The sequence below is a fragment of the Artemia franciscana genome, chromosome 8 (genome assembly GCF_032884065.1).
Source record: "Artemia franciscana chromosome 8, ASM3288406v1, whole genome shotgun sequence".
Taxonomy (NCBI): domain Eukaryota; kingdom Metazoa; phylum Arthropoda; class Branchiopoda; order Anostraca; family Artemiidae; genus Artemia; species Artemia franciscana.
In genome coordinates, this window is record NC_088870.1 from 15,736,353 (window position 1) to 15,759,975 (window position 23,623).

At 33.6% G+C, this 23,623-nt stretch overlaps 1 protein-coding gene across 1 annotated transcript in view; it reads right to left on the bottom strand.

The window, feature by feature from the left end:
* LOC136030047 (glycerol-3-phosphate acyltransferase 1, mitochondrial-like) overlaps positions 1-23,623 on the bottom strand; it is a 112,226-nt gene that overhangs the window by 14,449 nt on the left and 74,154 nt on the right. Inside the window, exons 11-12 of the mRNA XM_065708667.1 lie at positions 17,781-17,931; positions 4,822-5,036 (exon numbers count right to left, since the gene is read on the bottom strand). Coding sequence (XP_065564739.1) covers positions 4,822-5,036; positions 17,781-17,931 — 366 coding nt within the window. The remainder of the gene's footprint in view (positions 1-4,821; positions 5,037-17,780; positions 17,932-23,623) is intronic.

The following is a 23,623-nucleotide window of genomic DNA, read 5'->3' on the forward strand; positions in this document are numbered from 1 at the left end:
AAAACTAAGAAAAAAGCAAAAAAAGTAAAAAACTAAGAAACAAAAGAAAAAAAAAGAAAAACTAAGAAACAAAAAAAAATTAAAAAAGATAAAATTAAAAATGAAGAAAACTAAAAAGAAAAAAAAAGAAAAAAGGTATGAAAAGCAAAAAATCTAAAAACATGAAAAAAAAATCTAGGAAGAAAAAAATAAAGAAAAAGTAAAAAAGGTAAAAAAAAATGCAAATATAACGTCATATTCAAATGACGTCATTATATATTATTAATCTGTTAAAAAAAATCTAAAGAGAGAAAAAACAAAAAAAATATAGAAAAAAAATAAAAAAACCTAAAAAATTAAAAAGTTAAGAAAATGAAATAATTTAAAAGAATAAAAAAAAGACTAAAAAATATAAGAAGAAAAAAAAATAAATAAAGAAAAAGTAAAAAAGTAAAAAATAATCTAAATATAATGTCATATTCAAAATGACGTCATTGTAGAATAAGGAAGCTTTCATTTTAATACAAAAGTCATATTCGACTGTTTGGTATGTTACATGGCCTAAGTAACAAATTATTTTGTGGTCTTTCCAAACATCAGGGTGGTTTATCTGACACTACCCCTCCTCTTTTGTTAGTTTATTTCAGCTTAGGGTAAATGTTTAGTTTCGTCACAAGTTTTCTAAAGTGTGTATTACTGCGTATAGCAAGATTCTGATGATCGCATATTGTTTCTCTGTTATTATTAGAGAAGCGTATTTATTTTTTACCTTTCTAATATCCCCCTTCAATGAAACTAAAAATGCGTAAAGTGGGCTTGCTTACAGGTAACATTATCTATAGAGCGAAGCTCCATGAGCCTCGCTGGCAGCGGGGTGAGGTTTATATTCTATATTTTTTCAAAAAAGTGTTAAAAAAAACCTCAGACTAGGTTTTTTAAATAAATATAGAACAACATATATAAAACAAATTCCAATTTATTCAAACAATAATAGAAAGATCAGTTTTCTTATGCCAGTTAAAATTTTTAGAAATGATTTCATTTTTTTGTGATTAATATACAGTGGTTCATTTTTGGTCTATGTTTTCGATTCCACGTCTTCTTCGCTTAGGGGTGGTGCTTCTAGATCTTCCAAAGTTGTGTCTATGTCAATCCCGTGAATGACCAGTCGACTGATGACTGCTGTATCCGTTCTCTTTGAGTGAGCTGGGGGTTGCTAATTTGGAAAAACAGAAAAATTGAGGTATTTTTAACTTAAGAACGGGTGACCGGATCTTAAGAACGGGTGACCGGTCGTCATTTATATTCCCTATGTCCCGGTGTCCCGGTCGTCATTTGTGTCCCGATGTCCCGGTGTGTCATTTCGTCAATCAACAAACAACATGTCAGTCAACACACAAACATGACGTCTCTCGAAACACAGACACACGGACAACTTATTTTCATATATATAGATGTCCCGGTGTCCCGGTCGTCATTTGTGTCCCGATGTCCCGGTGTGTAATTTCGTCGATCAACAAACATGACGTCATTCAACACACAAACATGACGTCACTCGACACACACAAACACACAGAGACAACTTATTTATATATATATATATACTAGCTGTTGGGGTGGCGCTTCGCGCCACCCCAACACCTAGTTGGTGGGGCGCTTCGCGCCCCCCCCCCCCCAAGCCCCCCCGCGCGCGTAAGTCGTTACGCGCCATATTAGTTATGCGCCATTGTAGTTGTGTCCCTGTGTCCCACCTGTGAATATAGATAGATTTATATATGTGTTTCAAACTACATAAAAATTGCGAATAAACAACATTCTTGGCTTTCCCATTGTCTGTGCATATACAAAGCCGTATGTACTAATAATGACGTCATATGCAAACGCTCTTTTTACAAACAAACAAACATGCATCCACACAACTCTTTTTTATATAGATAGATAACATAATAATTGTCCATGGGAAACCAATCCGTATTCAGATCTATACCACATTTTTCTAACGACTGCCCTTGAGCTTTGTTGATGGTGATTGCTAATCGAACATTCCCTGTGTTCCCGTCGTCATTTATATATCCCCCTGTGCCCCCTGCGTCCCCGTTGTAGTTGTGTCCCTGTGTCCTGGTCGTCGTTTATATTCCCTGTGTCCCGGTCGTCATTTGTGTCCCGGTATTCCAGTCTGTAATCTCTCTTTGAGTGTCCCGGTCGTCATTTATATTCCCTATGTCCCGGTGTTCCGGTAGTCTTTTGTGTCCCGGTGTCTCGGTCTGTAATTTTTCTTTGAGTGTCCCGGTCGTCATTTATATTCCCTGTGTTCCGGTCGTCATTTGTGTCCCGGTCTGTAGTGTCATCTTATAATGACAACATATACAAAGCCTTATACACTTATAATGACGTCAAATGCAAACCCACATACAAACAAACATGCATATATACAACTTATTTTTATATATATAGATACAGTTTCTTCTTTAGTTTTTTTTTTTATATTTTAGTCTTTTCTTTTTTTAGTTTCTTCTTTTTATTGATTTGTTTTCTTCAATTTGTCAATGTTAATTTTTTAATTTTTTTTTAGTTTTTTCTTCTTAGTCTTTTTTTAGTTTTTTACCATTTTTCTTTTTTCGAATTACTGTAATCTATTGTCAAAATATTTCGGAATATTTATGAAATTTCCAGTTTTTACATTCTAGTTTGTTTTCTTTTATATATAGATAAGATATAATCTGGTGTAACGGACAGACAACTTATTTTGCAACTACAATGGCGCGTAACTAATATGGCGCATAACGACTTAAGCGCGTGGGGGGAGGCATGGGGGGGGGAAGCGCCCCCACCAACTAGGTGTTTAGTATTGATATGGGATAGCGATTCCTCATTTAGGTGTTAAAGCATGTAAAAAAATTCAGGCCACATGCTCATATACTGAAGGCGAAAACATAATATACCCATTCCTTACAATGGAGAGATTCGAACCTGAGTGCATTTGCATATACCTCAAGGTCTGATCCACTTTACCAACAAGGTACTTATAATTATGTACAATCTTACTGATGATACTTCAAGTTATAATTACAAGGTTTGAATCAATAAGTAACCACAAGAAAATATACGAATTAGTTATAGTTCTCTCGAATTTCTTTTCTAAAGACAATCTTTTGAATAAGCTCGCTTGCAAAAAAAATGATACATTAAAATAAAAAAAGAAAGAAAAACTAAAAAAGAAAAAAAAACTAAAAAGAAAAAACTAAAAGAAGAAAAATCTTTAAAAAACAAAAAAGGTAAAAAACTAAAAAACAACTAAATAGAAAAAACAAAAAACTAACAAAAACTAAGAAAAGAAAAACTAAAAAAAGGAAAAAAATTAAAAAGAAAAATAACTAAAAACAGAAAAAAACTATAAAATAAAAAAAGGAAAACTAATAAAGGAGAAAAAACTAAAAAATAAAGAAGAAAAAGAAAACTAAAAAAAGAAGAAAAAACTAAAAAAACTGAAAAGAAAAAAAACTGAAAAAAGAAGAAAAAGAAAACTTTAAAAGAGAAGAAAAACCTTAAAAAAATTAAAAAAGTAAAAAAAACTAAAAAGAAAAAAGAAAAAACTAAAAAAGAGAAAAACAAAAACAAGAAAAAAACTGAAAAAGAAGAAAAACTAAAAAGGAAAAACAACTAAAAAAAGAAAAACTAAAAAAGAAAAAAAGAAAAACTAAAAAAGGAGAAAAGAAACTAACAAATAAAGAAAAAAAACTAAAAAAAAAAACAAAAAGTAAAAAAGGTAAAATACTAAAAAACAAAAGAAAAAGAGAAAAACTAAAAAAACTAAGAAACAAAAAAAGAAAAATTAAAAAGACAAAATTAAAAAAATTAAAAAGAAGAAAACTAAAAAGAAAAAAACAAAAAAAGAAAAAAGTTAAGAAAAGGAAAGAATCTAAAAAAATGAAAAAAAAATCTAAGAAAAAAAATAATGAAAAAGTAAAGCAGTAAAAATTTTAATATAACGTCAAATTCAAATGACGTCATTATACATAATTAATCTGTTATAAAAAAACTAAAAACAGAAAAAAACAAAAAAATATAGAAAAAAATAAACAATAAAAAAATCTAAAAATAAAAAAGTTAAGAAAAGGAAAAAATCTAGAAAAATAAAAAAAACTAAAAAATCTAAGAAAAAAATAGACAAAGTAAAAAGTAAGAAAAATCTGAATATAATGTCGTATTCAAAACGACTTCATTGTAATATAAGGAAGCTTTCACTTTAATACATAATTTAATATTCAATATGACGTCTTATTCAGTATAAATAATTACGGCTCAAACAGAAAGTGCCAATAATCCTTTAATAATACCAAAAAGAGCAACATTTCTCAGGCTCATAACTTTTGATAGGTATAACTGATCTTGATGGAACTTATATATTTAAAATCAGCATTAAAATGCGATTCTTTTGACGTAACTATTGGTATCAAGATTCATTTTTTAGAGTTTTGGTTACTATTAAGCCGGGTCACCCCTTAATTTTTTTTTCTTTTAATTTTTTCTTTTTATAGTTTTTTTTCTTTTTTAGTTTTTCTTTCTTTTTTTCTTTTAATGTATTATTTTTTTGCAAGCAAGCTTATTCAAAAGATCTAGTCTTTAGAAAAGAAATTCGAGAGAACTATAACTAATTCGTAAATTAGTAAATTTCGTAACTAATTCGTAAATTACCAGTCACAACTGACTGGTAATAAATGTGTTATATTTCCACATTTTTTAGGTCAGTTATAGGTACTGCAACTTAGAAGAGCTATTCTAACGTCCCAAAATGGAAAAACTGAACTCTTTCTTATTTAGATAAATACTATATCAACTTACTATTGGATCTGATATAATTCCTTTAGATTTAAAATCTTCCAAAAGACGAAGTAGTGATGTTTCATTGTCTTGACAAGGCGGAGTTACAATAAATTCATAACGAAGAATATCACATAATTGAAGCGCCGAGTTCATAATAGCATCTCGAGATCGAACAACTTCAAACTTGGGCACCGTAAAATCAACAGGACTCAAATTGGACAACAAGGCCAAAGCTGAAAGGATGAAATATTCAATTGTGCTACACACACTACTAGCACAATTATCCAATGTGTCGCCCTCCCGAAAACAAATACGTAGCTCACAATTGAAAAAAAAGTGAATTATATGTTTTTGTATATTACTAGTCCCTTTTTTTTTATTTTTTTTTAGTTTTTTTTAGTTTTTTATTTTTTAGTTTTTGTTTCGTTTTTTTTTAGTTTTTATTTCGATTTTTTTATTTTTTGTTGTTTTTTTTTTCTTTTTTTGTTAGCTTTTTTTTAGTACAGACGTACAAACAGACAACCAAGCAGTATATATATATATATATATATATATATATATATATATATATATATATATATATATATATATATATATATATATATATATATTTATATATATATATATATATATATATATATATATATATATATATATATATATATATATATATATATATATATATATATATATATATATATATATATATATAAATATATATATATATATATCTATATATATAAAAATAAGTTGTCTGTCTGTGGATGTGTGGATGGATGTGTGGATGGATGTGTCAGGTGACGTCACCTGAAAAAACTGGATTAGGTGACGTCAAAACTGAAAAAACTAAAAAAAGGCAAAAACTACAAAAAAAAACTAAAAACTAATAAAAAAAATAAAAAAGCTAAAAAACTAAAAAAACTATAAAGGTAAAAACCAATAAAAAACTAAAAAAAAAACTGAAAAAACTAAAAAAAGGCAAAAACTACAAAAAAAAACTAAAAACTAATAAAAAAAGTAAAAAAGCTAAAAAACTAAAAAAACTAAAAAAACTAAAAAAAGGTAAAAAACTAAAAAAAATAAAAAATAAAAAAAAACTAAAAAAAAGGAAAAAACTGAAAAATAAGCTAAAATAAAGGTAAAAACCAATAAAAAACTAAAAAAAAAAAAGGAAAAAACTAATAAATGACGACACTCAAAGAGAAAGCGACCAGGACAAAAAACTAAAAAAAAAGGCAAAAACTACAAAAAAACTAAAAACTAATAAAAAAAATAAAAAAGCTAAAAAACTAAAAAAACTAAAAAAAGGTAAAAAACTAAAAAAACTAAAAACTAAAAAAAAACTAAAAAAGGTAAAAACTAAAAGAACTAAAAAAGAAAAAAATAAATGACGACACTCAAAGAGAAAGCGACCAGGACAAAAGGAATGTTCGATTAGCAATCAACAAAGCACCGGGACACAGGGAGTATAAATGACGACCAGGACACAAGTAAAAAAAAAAATTAACAAAACTAAAAAGAAGGTAAAAACTACAAAAAAACTAAAAAGAAAAAAAAACTAAAAACTAATAAAAAAACTAAAAAATCTAAAAATCTAAATAAACTAAAAAAGAAAAAAAAAGGAAAAAAATAAAGGAGAAAAACAAAACTAAAAAACGAATGTATATACAGACCGGTACACCGGGATACAAATGACGACCGGGACACAGGGAATATAAATAACGACCGGGACACGGGGACACAACTACAACGGGGACACCGGGGGAAACAGGGGGATATAAATGACGACCGGGACAAAAAAACTAAAAAGAAATAAAAACTAAAAACTAATAAAAAAAACTAAAAAATCTAAAAATCTAAATAAGCTAAAAAAGAAAAAAAAAGGAAAAAAATAAAGGAGAAAAACAAAACTAAAAAACGAATGTATATACAGACCGGGACACCGGGATACAAATGATGACCGGGACGCGGGACACAGGGAATATAAATGACGACCGGGACACAGGGACACAACTACAACGGGGACACCGGGGGAAACAGGGGGATAACCTGACAATCTATTTATATGCAAAGACAATGGGACAGCAAAGAATGTTGTATATTCGCAAGTTTTACGTAGTTAAAACCATATATATATATATATATCTATATTCACAGGTGGGACATAGGGACACAACTACAATGGCGCGTAACTATTATGGCGCGTAACGACTTACGCGCGCGGGGGGGCTTGGGGGGGGCGCGAAGCGCCCCCACCAACTAGGTGTTGGGGTGGCGCGAAGCGCCACCCCAACAGCTAGTATATATATATATATATATATATATATATATATATATATATATATATATATATATATATATATATATATATATATATATACTATATATATACTGAATGTATATATACTGAAGAAATACTTTTTAAAAATTTTAATATTAAAATAAATGACAATGATAGAAAGTTCCCTTTCCTATATTCGACTGTAAAATTTCATAAGAATCCCCCTAAACCACGGTTTATTGCTGGAGCAGCTAAATGTCCAACCCGCATTGCTGCTACTGACCTCTCTTTAATTTTAAAGGAAATTATAAATAAACTTAAAACCCATTGTTCTGGTATTAAAAAATTTTCGAATTTTAATCCATATTGGAGTGTTAATAATTCACTGCAGGTGATAGATTCTTTATCAATGGTTTCAGCTAAAAGAATTGAGTCTTTCGATTTTGCAACAATGTATACTAATTTATCACTTAATGTAGTGTTAGATAATTTAAAAACTGTTATCAAGAAATCTTTCCTCTTATCTAGTAAAAGAATCTTAAAAATAGACACTTATAATAAAAAAGCTATATGGACAAATTGCTTTAAGACTACAGTTAACTTGGGATGTTACAGCTTGGATATGATTTTTGAGTTATTAGAATTTGTTTTATACAATACTTATATAAGATTTGGTGGTGATTTGTACAAGCAAATCGTGGAATTCCCATGGGGGGGAATGCCAGCCCATTTATAGCTGACTTGTTTTTAAGTCAACTAGAATATAAATACAGGGCTCGGACAGGTCGGTTCGTTTCAAATTATAGGCTCTGTCCTATTTTTATAGGATTTCCCGGGCCCAAATATAGGCCAAATAAAGGATTCGGAGGTCCTCGGGATCAGATCTGTGGTAGATGGCATGGGATGCCTGGTCACATAAATTACCAAGTTTCATCCCCGATCCCTCTAATCTAAGCGTTTTTCGTGATTTTAGGTTCCCCCAAATTCCCCCCAATGTCACCAGATCCGGTCAGGATTTAAAATAAGAGCTTTGAGACACGATATCCTTCTAAATATCAAATTTCATTGAGATCCGATCACCCGTTCGTAAGTTAAAAATACCTCATTTTTGCTAATTTTTCAGAATCAGCCCCCCCCCCCAAACTACCCCAAAGAGAGCGGGTCCGTTCTGGTTATGTCAATCAAGTATCTAGAACTTGTGCTTATTTTTCCCACCAAGTTTCAGCCCGATCCCTCCAATCTAAGCGTTTTCCATGATTTTAGGTCACCCCAAACTCCCCCCAATGTCACCGGATCCGGTTGGGTTTTAAAATAGGAGCTTTGAGACACGATATCCTTCTAAATATAAAATTTCATTGAGATCCGATCACCCGTTCGTAAGTTAAAAAGACCTCATTTTCTCTAATTTTTCAGAATCAACCCCCCCCCCCTCCCAACAACACCAAAGAGAGCAGATCCGTTCTGGTTATATCAATCATGTATCTAGGACTTGTGCTTATTTTTACTACCAAGTTTCAGCCCAATCCCTCCACTCTAAGTGTTTTCCAAGATTTTAGGTTTCCCCCTCCAAACTCCCCGAATGTCACCAGATCCGGTCGGGATTTAAAATAACAGCTCTGAGACACGATATCCTTCCAAACATCAAATTTCATTAAGATCTGATCAACCGTTCGTAAGTTAAAAATGCTTCATTTTTCTATTTTTTCTGAATTAACAAACACCACCACCACCCCCCCCCCCCAGATGGTCAAATCGGGAAAACGACTATTTCTAATTTAATCTGGTCCAGTTCCTGATACGCCTGCCAAGTTTCATCGTCCTAGCTTACCTGGGAATGCCTAAAGTAGCAAAACCAGGACCGACAGACGAACAGACCAACAGAATTTGCGATTGCTATATGTCACTTGGTTAATACCAAGTGCCATAAAAACACTATGCTACAATGAGATTAACCGAACAGACGGACCAAAGGATGATGATGCGAAAAACGATAAAAAGCTGATTCCGACAACCTTCCATGCAGGAGGGCCATTTTTGCACTTATATCAGGGACTCCAAACTTACGAATTATCTTACCATTGCTATACCAGGGGCGGAGATGAAGTAAAAATTTACAATATCTGAAATAAAAAGTCCGAATCTGATTAACATCGTTTTTCTTTAGAAGGGGATAAAGACCAGATAGATAAAGGACAGATTGATCACAGAATGTAGCATATAGTCTACCCAGTACACGTCTATTATACTTCCCTCGATTAGCAACTACCTTAGAATAGCCCATTTGAATAACTTGGCCGTATTCACATCAGCCAGCCAGCGTTCAGCCAGGACACACATAAGTCGCAAGAACTCCAGTCTCATTAAGCAGAGACTGCTAGCCTATATACTGATCTTCGCTCATTTCGGACAGGCCCAACATGACAAAAAACAAAACATAGGCTACTAAGTCAACGCAACAGCATAGCCTAGGCAGAAGCAGCTTACTAAGCCCAACAGAAAGCATTAGTTAAGTTCAAAAAGCTCAACAGTTGTAATTAATTATCAATCTACACCAAAAGACAGAAAATTGCAAATCATGAGCAATGTTCTTAGTGCTCTTCAGCCGAAAATATAGGAATAATAGGATTTTAGCCAAAATATAGGCATTTTATAGGAGTGCATTAGAATATAGGAATTTATTGGAATTTATAGGCGAGTCCGAACACTGTAAATATATGATGGATAAGAATAATCAAAATAATTTAAAACATGTTTTGTCAAATAATAAAAGATATTTAGATGATATTTTGGTCTTAAATTGTAAGGATTTCATTGATATTTCTAAAAATATATATCCATCAGAGCTTATTTTTGAACCTAGTCATGGCGCTGGTCATGAAGATCATTTCTTAGATTTAAATATTAATATTTCTGATAATAACAAATTAAGTTTTAAAATGTATAATAAAACGGATGATTTTGATTTTGAAGTGATTAGTTTCCCATTCCCTGAAAGTAATATACACTCAAATATCACATATTCGGCGTTTTTCTCACAGTTACTTCGTTATGCAAGGATTTTTAGTAATTATATTGATTTTAAAAATAGATGTAAAATCTTAAGCCAAAAATTGATATTAAGAGGTTTAATTTTTAAACCTCTTAAATTTTTTTAAAAAAATTTAGTTTTCATTATAACGAATTTTTAATAAATACCAAAAGAATTATCTTGAAATACTTAAGGAAATTTTCGGCTAATTTCGGAGGTTCGCGAAAAGATGATGCAGCGCCATTTATTTTGAATTGTGTTTCTAATAGAGCAGATTTTTATAAAAAATAGCCACATGGTAAAGATGAATTCTATAATTGTTTATTTCATTCAGGTTTTTTGCAAACTGTTAATATTTGTGATTTGGTAAAATTTATCACATTTAGTTTACCTATTGTTGCTAAAAAGAGGAATATATTAACAGGATAAGTTTGTTTTGGTGTTACTTGGTTGTTCTACATTTGCTGTTTTTTTTGTTGTTGTTTTTTCATAGGCATGTATTTTGGGGGTGATACCTGACACGGGGATGCCATGGATATTCTGTGGTAGGCACAACACTTGACTGGGTAGAGAATTTAAAGTGCCGAAACCCTATAGGCAAGTGTATTCTCCTGATGAGCCCTTGTGTTGGGTTGTTGCCTCTGAATTATTTGTCTTTATTGTTTTTATTGTTTGGTAAATGACGACTTATACTTATTGACGACATGACTGCCTGTCCAGGGATTATTCTTTATGGTTGATTGTGTATGGCTTTGCTGTTTGACCTAGGTGGTTGTATAGATGAGTAGGGTTAAGGCCTCATTCAAGTGCAGGTCTATATTAACCACTAATTTAGGAAAACAGTTTTCCCTTTCTCCTTCTATCTCCTTTTTTTTTGGGGGGGGGGGGGTGGCGCTTCGCGTCACCCCAACACTTAGTTGGTGGGGCACTTCGCACGAGTCGTTGGTGGCGCGTAAGTCGTTACGCGCCATTGTAGTTGTGTCCCTGTGTCCCACCTGTGAATATAGACAGATATATATATATATGTTTTTTAACTAGGTAAAACTTGCGAATATACAAAATTCTTCGCTGTCCCATTGTCTGTGCATATAAATAGATTGTCAGGTTTACCGACTCTTGAACATGCAACATTTAATTGTCCATGGGAAAAACAATCCGTATTCAGATCTATACCTCATTATTCTAATGATTACCCTTGAGCTTTGTTGATGGGTGATTGCTAATCGAACATTTCCTGTGCCCCCGCCGTCATTTATATATCCCCCTGTGCCCCCCGGCCTCTCCGTTGTAGTTGTGTCCCTGTTTCCCGGTCGTCATTTATATTCCCTGTGTCCCGGTCGTCATTTATATTCCCTGTGTCCCGGTCGTCATTTGTGTCCCGGTCGTCATTTATATTCCCTGTGTCCTGGTCGTCATTTGTGTCCCGGTCTGTAATTTCTCTTTGAGTGTCCCGGTCGTCATTTATATTCCCTGTGTCCATTTACATTCCCTATGTCCCGGTGTCCCGGTCGTCATTTGTGTCCCGGTCTGTAATTTCTCTTTGAGTGTCCCGGTCGTCATTTATTTTCCCTGTGTCCCCGTCATGTGCTTATTTTTCCTTATTTTTTTCCACCAAGTTTCATCCCGATCCCTCCACAATAAACGTTTTGCAAGATTTTAGGTTTCCCCCCTCCAACTCCCCCCAATGTCACCGCATCCGGTCGGGATTTAAAGCAAGAGCTCTGACACACAATATCCTTCTAAAATCAAATTTGATTAAGATCTGATGACACGTTCACAAGTTAAATATACCTCATTTTTTCTAATTTTTCCATGGTAAATACCAAGTGCCATAAAAATGTTTGATAACAAATATTACATCAAAAGAATTGGATTTTTGTGCCGATTCCAAAAATATAAAATATTCATCAAAACTACAAGCCTGAGAAAAAACTACTTGCTTTTCAAGGAAGTGTCAAATCACCCCAAAAAGTCACTTTGAAAGGGAAAGCCATCCCTCTTATACCCCAATTATTGTTTAGAAAAACAGATATTAAAATAAAAAAACTAACATTGATAAAAAGTCTTAATAAGAAACAAAACCAATTGAACTTATTATGTGCCAAAAATAAATAGAACAGATATTCAGCTTAAACTCAATACGAGCAAACTTACTGGATATATGAACTAGGAAAACGTCCCCCTTGCACCCCAATTATAGCGTCACTCGAGCTTTAACATAAATGTAAACAAGTACATCGCCAAAATGTTCATCTATAAATGAAGATATACCCGTGGTTTTTTTTTACCTGTTTTTGGATTTAACCAATAAAAACTTTTTTTGTATGAAAAGCAAGTACATATGAACCTATTACAGGGGGGAGGGGGGTAGAACTTCAAAAAATAATACCAAAAAGAGCTGGACCATGCGAAGCGTATCATAAATTGTAGGAACAAATGACGGTAATTTACCGTCGTTTAATTATGGCAGCCTAAAAGCCAGGAAATAGACTGTCTAAAAGGCAGGATATAGGCAGCAGATATTAAGCCTGTTTTCTTTGTCCTAATAGAATATTGTTAGCAACGATTCTAATGCCAGTTGTGAATATATGAGCTAATAAAAAACTGTTACTCAATAGTCTCACAGTTCGAAAAAATTTTGGAAATAGTTAAATAGATTTCGCAAATTTGTTTGGACTGGTCTCATATTTTACAGCTTGTTTTGCAAGTGAGAACCCCAGTGCACATACGATAGCCCTACTGCAGAGGTTTCAGCTCATATCTACACAAATATGGAATTATTTTTTTCCGGAAGAATAATCACGAATATGTGTTTATTTGTTTTTTTGTTGTTTTTATTTTTTCTCGCACGGATGATTATATTGAACGAACAGTCTTGGAAGATCGGAAGAGGGGTCATTCGAACGGAAACTAACAGTTCTATTCTCATTTCTAAGTGACCAAATAGATTGGAGGGTCGCACCCACAACCCTTTTTCATCCAAAGACATCAGATCGGAATTTTGAAATAGGCATTTGGTTCAGCACAATTGAAAGGTCCGATAACTATGCCTCTGGGGATGACAAAACCTACCCCTACTGCCCTACAGCCTTGGGGGAATGGACTAAAAGTCATACTATTTGCCCAATGTCTGCATATTGTATTTTCTATTGGAAAAACCTACGACAAGTTTTCCGGGGTGGGGGGATTTCTCCAGGGGAGATTTTCCATATCAAGAATTTTCTGTTGAGAGGCAGGTTTCCGTGGAGAATTTTCCAGGGTAAATTTTAGACGAGGGGATGGGATTTCCTAGCATGATCTGGAAAACAGGCAGAATTTAGATTTAAAAAAAAGAAGGTTTTAAACTGGAAGTAAGGAGCAACAGAAAGCAAACGAACAGAAATTATTCCGTATATGAGGGGAGATGCTCCTTCCTCATCCCTCGCTCTTTCCACTGAAGTTCAACTTATTGTCCCAATTCTTAAGGAATGACTCCTAAAACACAAGGGCCACTGAATTTGAACGAGAAGTATTTTTAATTATTAAGAAAAAACAAGCAATAACAGCCATATCTGTTCATCAGATAAATAAGATTCTATTCTAATTTGTGAACTCATTGAATCTATTTAAACACGAATTTTATCTACGAAACTACAGACTAACTGATAATTTTAGTTTATAAGGAAATAACCATCAGTAGTTCAATATGGTTAGTATCAGAATATGTTCAATATATTCGGTATCAGAAATTATGAATTTTGATTTTATTTACAAATTCGATAGATTTATTTAGGAACGAATATTATTTACAAACTTTTGAAGCATGATTTAATTAAAGAATTTAGAATTTGATCATGAATTCGAATTTTAAAAAGCAACAATAGGGCTATTGATTCAGTCAGAATTTAAAAACTGAACAAAATTATGTCAAAAACCTAAATTAGAAGTTAAATAGCTCAAAAGCTAGCTAAGTTACATAAGCTTAAAGTTGCTTTCACACCAAATACGACATTTTCTATAATAAATGGTTGAATTACGTCGCTTTCAGTACAACTCTTCACACGTCAACAATCTCGCTAAACTTAAAATTCATAAAACCACAGTAACCATTGTCAAAAAGCCTCAAAGACATCAAAAGCCAACTATTAAAGTTCAAAATTCAAAACGTAGAATAAAGACTGAGATTCAAGTTTCAATAAAGCGTAATACTACTACTACTAATAATAATAACTCACTGCAGCACCAAGCCGCCTGAGGCCAACACAGCTACGCACGCTCCTCCTCCAACCTAATCTATTTAAAGCCTCCCTCTTTACACCCTCCCAGGAAGTTCCCATTTCCTTTAAATCTTTATTTATGACATCCTCCCAACCCAGACCCAGGACAATCTTCGGTAATCTTTCATCCTTCGTCCGTAGAACGTGGCCTAGCCATCTCAACCTTTCTTTCATTATAGCCCCAGAAAGCTGGATTGAACCACACTTTTCGTACAGCCTACTGTTTGAAATACGGTCAGTCAGCCGGGTACCCAGTACAATCCGTAGGCAATTTCTCTGGAAAACATCTAGTAAATTTTCATCTGCTTTTCGGAGTGCCCATGCTTCAGAGCCATATTTGACCACTGTCATCACTGTAGCTTCCAATATTCTAATCTTGGTTTGTGGACTTATCTTTCTATTCTTCCAAACTTTTTTTTAACTGTGAAAAAACACCCTGAGCTTTAGCTATTCTACTTTTAACATCTTCACTGCTTCCACCATCTTTACTAATAATACTACCAAGGTAACTGAAGATCCCAACCTGATCAATCTTTTCGTTACCTAATGTCAGCTGTTCATCTTCACTTATTCCTAGCCTTAGTGACTTAGTCTTCTTAACATTAACTTTCAAGCCTATTTTAGCACCATGAACTCGTAAAACCTCTAAAAATTCATTCATTTTGCTCACACTTTCATCTAATATGCTTAAATCATCAGCATAATCTAAGTCCAGGAGCGTTCTTCCTCCCCATTTGATTCCATGGTCTCCAATTGCCTTTCCTGTGCTCCTTAAGACGAAGTCCATCAAAATGATCAATATAAAGGGGGATAGAACACAACCCTGCTTAACTCCTGATTTAATACAAAACTAGTTGCTAACCTCATTTCCTACCTTAACCGCAGCAGTATTATTCTCGTACATAGCGCAAATCACTTTAATGTATTTTTCTGGTATACCATAAAACGATAAGACCTTTGTTAACGCTGTTCTATCAACAGAATCGAAAGCTTGCTCATAATCGATAAAACTAAGGACCAAAGGTGTTTGACATCGAAGGGACTTCTCAATTATTAACCTAAGAGTGAAAACATGGTCGACACATCCTCTACCTTTTCTAAAACCGCATTATTCTTCCCTTAAAACTTTGTCTACAGCATGTCTCAGTCTAAAAAGTATCATATTACTCAGTAATTTGCTACCTAGAGAGACCAGACTAATGCCTCGATAATTACGACACTCACTCTTGTCACCTTTCTTATACAGTGGTTTAATTAAGGTTTTCCTAAAATCATTGGGTACTTCCCCTTTTTCAAAAATCATGTTCATAATCTTCAGTAGCTTATTCCTAACCTCAGAGCCACCATATTTAAGAAACTCATTAATCATACTATCAGCACCTGGGGCCTTATTATTTTTTAATCCTTTTAGTACTGTCGCTAATTCTTCCTCACTAAACAAATCTTCCTTCACATCCAAGGTATCACAAACTTTTTCATTTTCATCTATATTTTTTCCTGCAACTGTATCTCAGTTTAGCACATTCTCAAAATGTTCCACCCATCTTTCTTTAACTTTTTCCTTATCACTAATTGTGGCCCCATTTCTATCTTTAACTGGGACTAGTCGGGATTGGCTACTCCCTTTCAATTTATTAACATGCCAATATAATATTTTACTATTATGCCGTCTTGCCGCATCTTCCAGATCCTCAGCAATTTTATCCATCGCCTCCACTTCACATCTCCTTAGTTCACATTTTAATGCTTTCTCCACTTTCTTTACATTCCTTTTGTTTTCATACGACCTATCACTCAGATAATTCTTATACAAACCCCTTCTACTCTCTATTAAACCTAAAGCTTTTTCACTAATATTCCTAGTTGCAGTCTTAGCACTCTTCCCTAGGACACCATGAGCAACTTCACAAATTTTTTTTCTGAAATTATTCCATCCATCTTCCACATTGTCAAATTTTAAACCCTCAAGTTTAGTACTCAACTGTTCCTGGAATTTTTTTCTCAAATTTTCATCTTGAAGTCTACCAACATCATAACTTTCCGGGAGGGAGTTACCCTTCCGAAATTTCAGCTTTAAATTAACCTTAGACACTACTAGATGGTGATCTTTACTTTTAACATCAATAACGGCACTCCAATATACCCTAGTATCTTGTATTAATCCTGCTAGTCTTCTGTTTACAATAACATAATCAATAAGGTTTGCTGTCTTACCATCACGTGAATACCATGTCAACTTATGGGCCATTTTGTGACCAAACACCGTATTGGTTATAACTAGGTTGTTATACCTACAAAATTGCAAAAGCCTATAGCCATTACTGCTTTCTTTTCCTACACCAAATTTACCTAGGCTAGGACACCATCTATCCCTATTTCTACCAACCTGGGCATTAAAATCTCCTGGCAAAAACACCATATTTCTACCTGGTACTCTGTCTATTTGCTCCTGTAACTGTAAGTAAAATTCATCTGAGTCACTAGTATCTCCATCAGTTGGTTCAATGGGGGCATATACAACTATAACTGATACCCTAAACTTTTTAGTCATAAAATGAGCAATTAGTATTCTATTATTAATACCTTCCCAGCCTAAACAAGACTTATTTAGAATTTAATTTACAGTTTATGAACTGCCCTCCTTTATTGATTTTTTCATAGCCTGATGCAAGCTTACGTAAGGTAAAATCTTGTATGGAGCTCGAGTTTACATGGCAACGGTACGGTTATAATAAGGTCTGTATGATTAGATGTCGGTACGAAAGATTCTATGGCGCAGTGGGGAAGGACTATAAAAGTGAGATCAAAATCAACCTTCGATAAAGTGTGACTGGGTTTCTACTATTTATTAACTTCTCGTCAAAGAATTCTATGCTGTCATTACAAAACTGATTTTTTTCATAATACAATGCAAGCTTACGTAAGACAAAATTTTGTTTGGAGCTCGAGTTTACTTGGCAACAGCGTAAAGTCTTGACCTATGTTAGTGTGAAAGGTTTTCACAATGTAGCGTCAAAGAACCATAAGAGTGAGAGAAAAATTAAGCCTCGATAAAGCGTGATAGGCCATCTGGGAAATTAATTTAGTTTGTAAAATTTATTAGTTACTCAAACGGAAATCCGATTTTATTACTACTAGGTTGAGTTTTTCATAACTTAACATAGGCTTACGGTACGTAAACTCCTACGTGAAGATCAACTAGGCATTGCTTACGTTAAGGACAAAATTTGCTCCGTATTTTTACATAACGCAAGGTCCCCAAATTATTAGCATAAAAGGTTTGACGGCGCAGTATAAAAGGACCATAAGATTAAGATCAATTCGTACTGAGGTCATTGGTACTCTGTCATCCTTTTTGAGTTGAGACACCCTGTATGTTATATTACGCATGCAAACTCAATAAATTACTTACATAATATTGAATCAGTCAAGAATGCTTGAATAACTGTATTTGCATGGTAGCTCAAGTCCAGAACATTCGGAACACTTGTAATCGGCAACAAGACTTGCTCCTTTGTTTGACTATTTACTTCCATTTTTACTGATGAATCAAGAAGCTCCACCTGACAAAATTTCCAACACATAACACATAATAAACGATAATAATTTATTTTTTACCCACTATTTTATGAAAACTGAGTAAAGAAAAAAAAATCATCCAAAGACAAAAAAAAAATATCAAAAATGCAAAATCATAAAAGACACAAAAATCATCAAACGAATCAACACGGAATCATCAAACATCAACAAACAGAAAAAACAAGAAAATGAACCTAATTACCGGAAAAAGCGGATAAAACAAATAAACGGACCTAGATTTAACGATACATTAATTAAAATTTAAAACTTTATGCTTGAAACGTTTGAATGACATCTGTTGATGTATAATCAACAAAGTAATCATTTTACTATTATAGAAAAATCCCGAAAGGAAAACCAATCATTTAAGATACCAGTATTAGTCGGCTTTGGCTCATATTGAATAGCTGTTTTTAAATATACTACTGGCATATAAAACACGGAATGGTAACAGCAGCTGAAGCATAATCTAGCTAAACCTCGTCTTCTATAGCGACTTCTATTTCCAACAATTTTCTAATACCCTAGCTTAAGTTTCATTTTAACATCCCTAAGAACCCAAAACCGGAAAGACCAAAGTGATCAAGAAACAGTGAGACTTAGCCAGCGTAAGCGAATCTACTTGTGGAATAAGAAAAGTTCGCAATTCAATCGATCAGGTCCTACAACACCATTAAAAACAAAATTTCATTTATCTACATTAAATTTATTTAACACTAAATTTCTGTGACTACCACAAATATGCAACTGCGACTTAATAAATATAACTGCACCCTATATATAGGTGCGACTATCACAGCACCTTGTCATCTAGCAAACGAAAAAATAAAGATAAAGTTTCAGAAGTTTGTTTTTTAAACAGTAGACCAGGCAAAGGTAAAGAAAACTTCAAACATTTTAATTGATGACTCATTGTGCTAAATTGATTCTATTTTATTACGGTTCGACTTAATCTTTCCACTTCTGACGTTGGTCTTATAATTTAAATTTTCAGGTGCGGTTTTCTTCCAATTTCTGTAAAAATATGATCCGTATCTCCGTTTCCTATACCTTAAAGCACGTCAGTTACGCAATAAGTGTTATAAGAAGTAATAAATGGAAAAAATTCTAAACATGCGAAACACTTCCTTAGCACATGTGACGAGTTATTCTTCCTTGAATAAAGCGTTTGCAAAGGCGAAAGCAAATAGGTAAAAACAGGTAAAAAAAAAAAAAAAAACACGAGTATACCTTCATTTATAGATGAAGATATTGACGATGTACTTGTTTACATTTATGTTAAAGCTCGAGTGATGCTATAATTGGGGTGGAAGGGGGACGTTTTCCTAGTTTATATATCCAGTAAGTTTGTTCGTTTTGAGTTTAAGCTAAATATCAGTTCTATTTATTTTTGGCACATAATAAGTTCATTATTGGTTTCGTTTCTTATTAAGTCTTTTTATTAATGTCAGTTCCTTTTAATTTTAATATATGTTTTCCTAAACAATAATTGGGGTAGAAGGGGGATGGCTTTCCCTTTCAAAGTGACTTTTTGGGGTGTTTTCACCCTTCCTTGAAAAGCAAGTAGTTTTTTCTCAGGCTTGTAGTTTTTTATGAAAATTTTATATTTTTGGAATCGGCATAAAAACCTGAATTTTACAGCTATATATATGTTAGGTTACTCCACGCAAAGTGTCACAGTGTTCCAGTATAGTAAAACAAGACTTTGAAAACACCTTGTTCTGGTAAACAGTTCATCCATGGAGGAACACACGGGGTTCATCACCTTCCCCGTAAGAAAGGAATTCGTAGCCAAAATCACTAAGTTGCTAATCCCTATGCCTTCCATATTTCGGTCTTACAAGGTATTTCGAAAATTTACTATCGTAAGCCTAGATGGGCGGAATTCACATTTTGGAGTAAAAAAAAAAAAAAAAAAAAAAAAAAAGGCGAATTAACTGAGGATAGGAAAACAAATAGATATCAAAAATGTAAAATGTTTTACAAAGAAAAATTCTTAAAAAATTTACTAAAGAACAGCAAATCAAAACGATCTAAAACAAAAGAAAAAAAATATATTAAAATATAAAGAGGGAGTAAACGAAGAAAGTGGTATTGACAAGAAGGAAGAAGAAAACAACTAAGATCGTTGTTCATTTTGTAAGTAATATACGGACCAAACAGTTGAGGGAAAACGTGGGAGGTGTTAATCTTATTAAAATTTAAAAATAGGATAAAAAAGATAAGGTGCAGTCGGAGTGAATTTCACAATTTTCAGGAATTCTAAGCTGAATTACATCCTTGTAGAAGAATGAGAAGGGCGGGCTAGATTTATTAACAAATTTTACGGAGGAGTAGCGAAATTTTCGTCTTACAAGATTTGGAGTCAAACATCGTCTTACATTTTAGAGTCAAATTAAAAAATAGTACATTGAAAAGGGTTAAAACAGGCCAGTTAATTGAGGAGGGAAGAACAACTTGACAAAAAATTAAATGTTTTACAACAAAAGTTCGTATAAAATTTGCTAAGGAACAACAAGTCAAAAAACCTAAAACAAATAAAACGAAACATTAATACAAACGCGAAGAGGGAGTAAACGAGGAAAGAACAATCGACAAGAAGGAAGAGGAAAACAATCGAGATGGTTTTTTCATCGTGTAAGTAATATAAGGGACAAAAACGTTTTCAGATCTGTGTAGTAAAGCAAAGAATAAGATAAGTACAGGTTGAGAAACAGCAAGAAGTGGGCGAGATCTGGATGGGGAGTGTCATTAGAGGAAAATCTTTGCCGTGCAAAAGTTTAGTATTACATTTTCCGGAAAACGGAAACAATGGAGTTCTCCTGCACTCAAGCGATTCTAACCTAGCCTTTTTTCAGAAACAGGAATTCTGGGACTTTTCCCTCTCGAAAAATTAGTCAAGAGCTCTATTTTTGACAAGATCAATTTTATCCAACTATCCACGGGAAATGCCAAGGTGCTAAACTGGATAAGTACATTGGAGTTGAGGAAAAACATGGGAGATGTAAATCCTATTAAAATCTAAAAATAGTATAAATAAGATAAAAAGCCTTCGTAGCGAATTTCATAATTTTGAGGAATTCTAAACTGATTTACCTCCTTGTAGGAGAATGAGATCGGGGAAGCTACATTTATTAATGAGTTTTATAGAGGGTAACAAAAGAGCTTTATAGATGATATTTTAACACGGATATCCACTTTAAATTAGAAGAAACTATGACGACGCGTAATTTCGCCAAATTATGACGTTATGAAGTTATGACGCCGAGGACAAAGGATTTCTACATAGAAATACGATTGAAAAAGAAGCATTACTTTAAGAAAATTTCACGCTATCATGGAGTTAGAAGGATTAAATCTCATATAAGTCCAGTTTTCAATTAGAAATGAGTACATGAACTTAATTAAAAGGATTAATTAGTACAGATTGCTAATTAAGTTTTTGCAGCGTGCCTCTTTGACCGTTATATTCAAATTGCTTACTGAAGCTGGTAATCATAACCAAAAAAGGAGAAGATCTAGATGAGCATCTTGGGGTACCCCATTACTGACAGGATAGGAATTGAAATACTGATTGGATACTTGACTAATTTTGATCTAATTGATAAGGCAACCACTTTCACAAAGAAAGACCTCGTATCGTATTTAGTGACAAGTATGCCACATAACACATTGTCATTAACAGGGTCAAATGCTTTTTGGAGACAAATGAAAATTAAATAAATTTCGGTTTAACTGAATTAACTAATTAAATGAACGTAATTAAATTAATTTCAGTCAAGTATTAGGCTTTCCCCCAATTTTCTCGATGAAGTCAATAAGATGAACAAGGTAATGGAAAGTTCACGTGTATTTAAGGTCCTCAAATTTCCTGAGATCACTAATCGGTAGAATTGTCTTCTTTAGCCAATCACCAAGTATTTCTTCTTATTTCTCTGAGAATTTAAAAGTGAGGGAAATAAGAAGAATACCTTCAAAACCCAAATCTCCATCTTTCTTTTAAAGGGGAAATGCAACCGTGTTTCCACGTCTTTGGAAACAGCCAAGAGCTGTTATTACTTCAATACCCATGCCATGTTTCTTACACTGTACCATCAAGGGAAATCAACATGACTTTGACGGAATTTAATTATATATTTAGTACTAAAAGATTAAATATTTAGGGAAAAAGATTGAAGTTCTAGATGGACACAGGGTGAAGGCTAATTTGTTGACCAGCCAACTGTTTCAAAACCGTTGACCAGCCTATAACTCTAAAATGTTTAGGAATAAATAAAAAACCGTCGCATCAAATCCACGCCTCTACTACTATTACTAAAAACACACCCCAACACCAAGCGGCCCGCTCCTTCTCCGTCATAATCTATTCAAAGCCTCCCTCTTTACACCCTTCCAGAAAATTCCCATTTCTTATATATCTTTCTTTACGAAACCCTCCCACCCCAACCGCGGATGACCTGCTTTCCGTTTAGCCCTAGGTGGTTGGCCGAAAAGAACGATCTTTGGCAATCTTTCATCCTTCATTCTCAGAACTTGCGCTGGCCATCCTACTTTTCTCTCACTATAGCCCTCGAAATCTGGGTTGAACCACACTTTTCGCACAGCATACTGTTTGAAACACGGTCAGTCAGGCGGGTACCCAAAAACTAACCGCGGATGACCTGCTTTCCGTTTAGCCCTAGGTGGTTGGCCGAAAAGAACGATCTTTGGCAATCTTTCATCCTTCATTCGCAGAACTTGCGCTGGCCATCCTACTTTTCTCTCACTATAGCCCTCGAAATCTGGGTTGAACCACACTTTTCGCACAGCATACTGTTTGAAACACGGTCAGTCAGGCGGGTACCCAAAAACTAACCGCGGATGACCTGCTTTCCGTTTAGCCCTAGGTGGTTGGCCGAAAAGAACGATCTTTGGCAATCTTTCATCCTTCATTCTCAGAACTTGCGCTGGCCATCCTACCTTTCTCTCACTATAGCCCTCGAAATCTGGGTTGAACCACACTTTTTGCACAGCATACTGTTTGAAATACGGTCAGTCAGCCGGGTATCCAAAACAATCCGTAGGCAATTTCTTTCGAAAACATCTAGCAAAACATCTTCCAAACTTTTTTCAACTGTGAAAAAACCACCCCGAGTCTTTGGTACATGGCAAAATCGACGCATCGCCCACAAATAACCTGATTTTATCAGCTCATTTTTGTACAACTGTTTCTATGCTATCAATAAACAAGAATTCATATTAGCCTTTAAGCCTTTCCTTGTCAAAAATTTTAACTATTTTTTCCTTCAAAGCTGTTATTCGGTCTTCAATAGCGAAAATGGAATTAAACACATCCACTTATATAGCAGAGTTGTTGCTTCTATACCATCCAGCGTTTTTCATCTTTAGCATTAAAATCCAAATGGATCTTAACATTTAATCTAATAAACCCTTTAACACTAAAAATTCAAAGTGTCTCATCAAATCGATGCATAGCAGAAGAATTACCTTTTTTATAAGTGCATTTTTATAGGACTGTTTCTAGGGAATGAAAATTTGCAAAAGACTATCATTTTTATTTATTGTTAATTAATTTATTCTGAGATGTCCCTTATTTAAGGGTAACATATCAAAATATAACACACACACCACTTATATGTGTACGTGCAACAGTTTAGAAAAGTCTATGAAACGGAG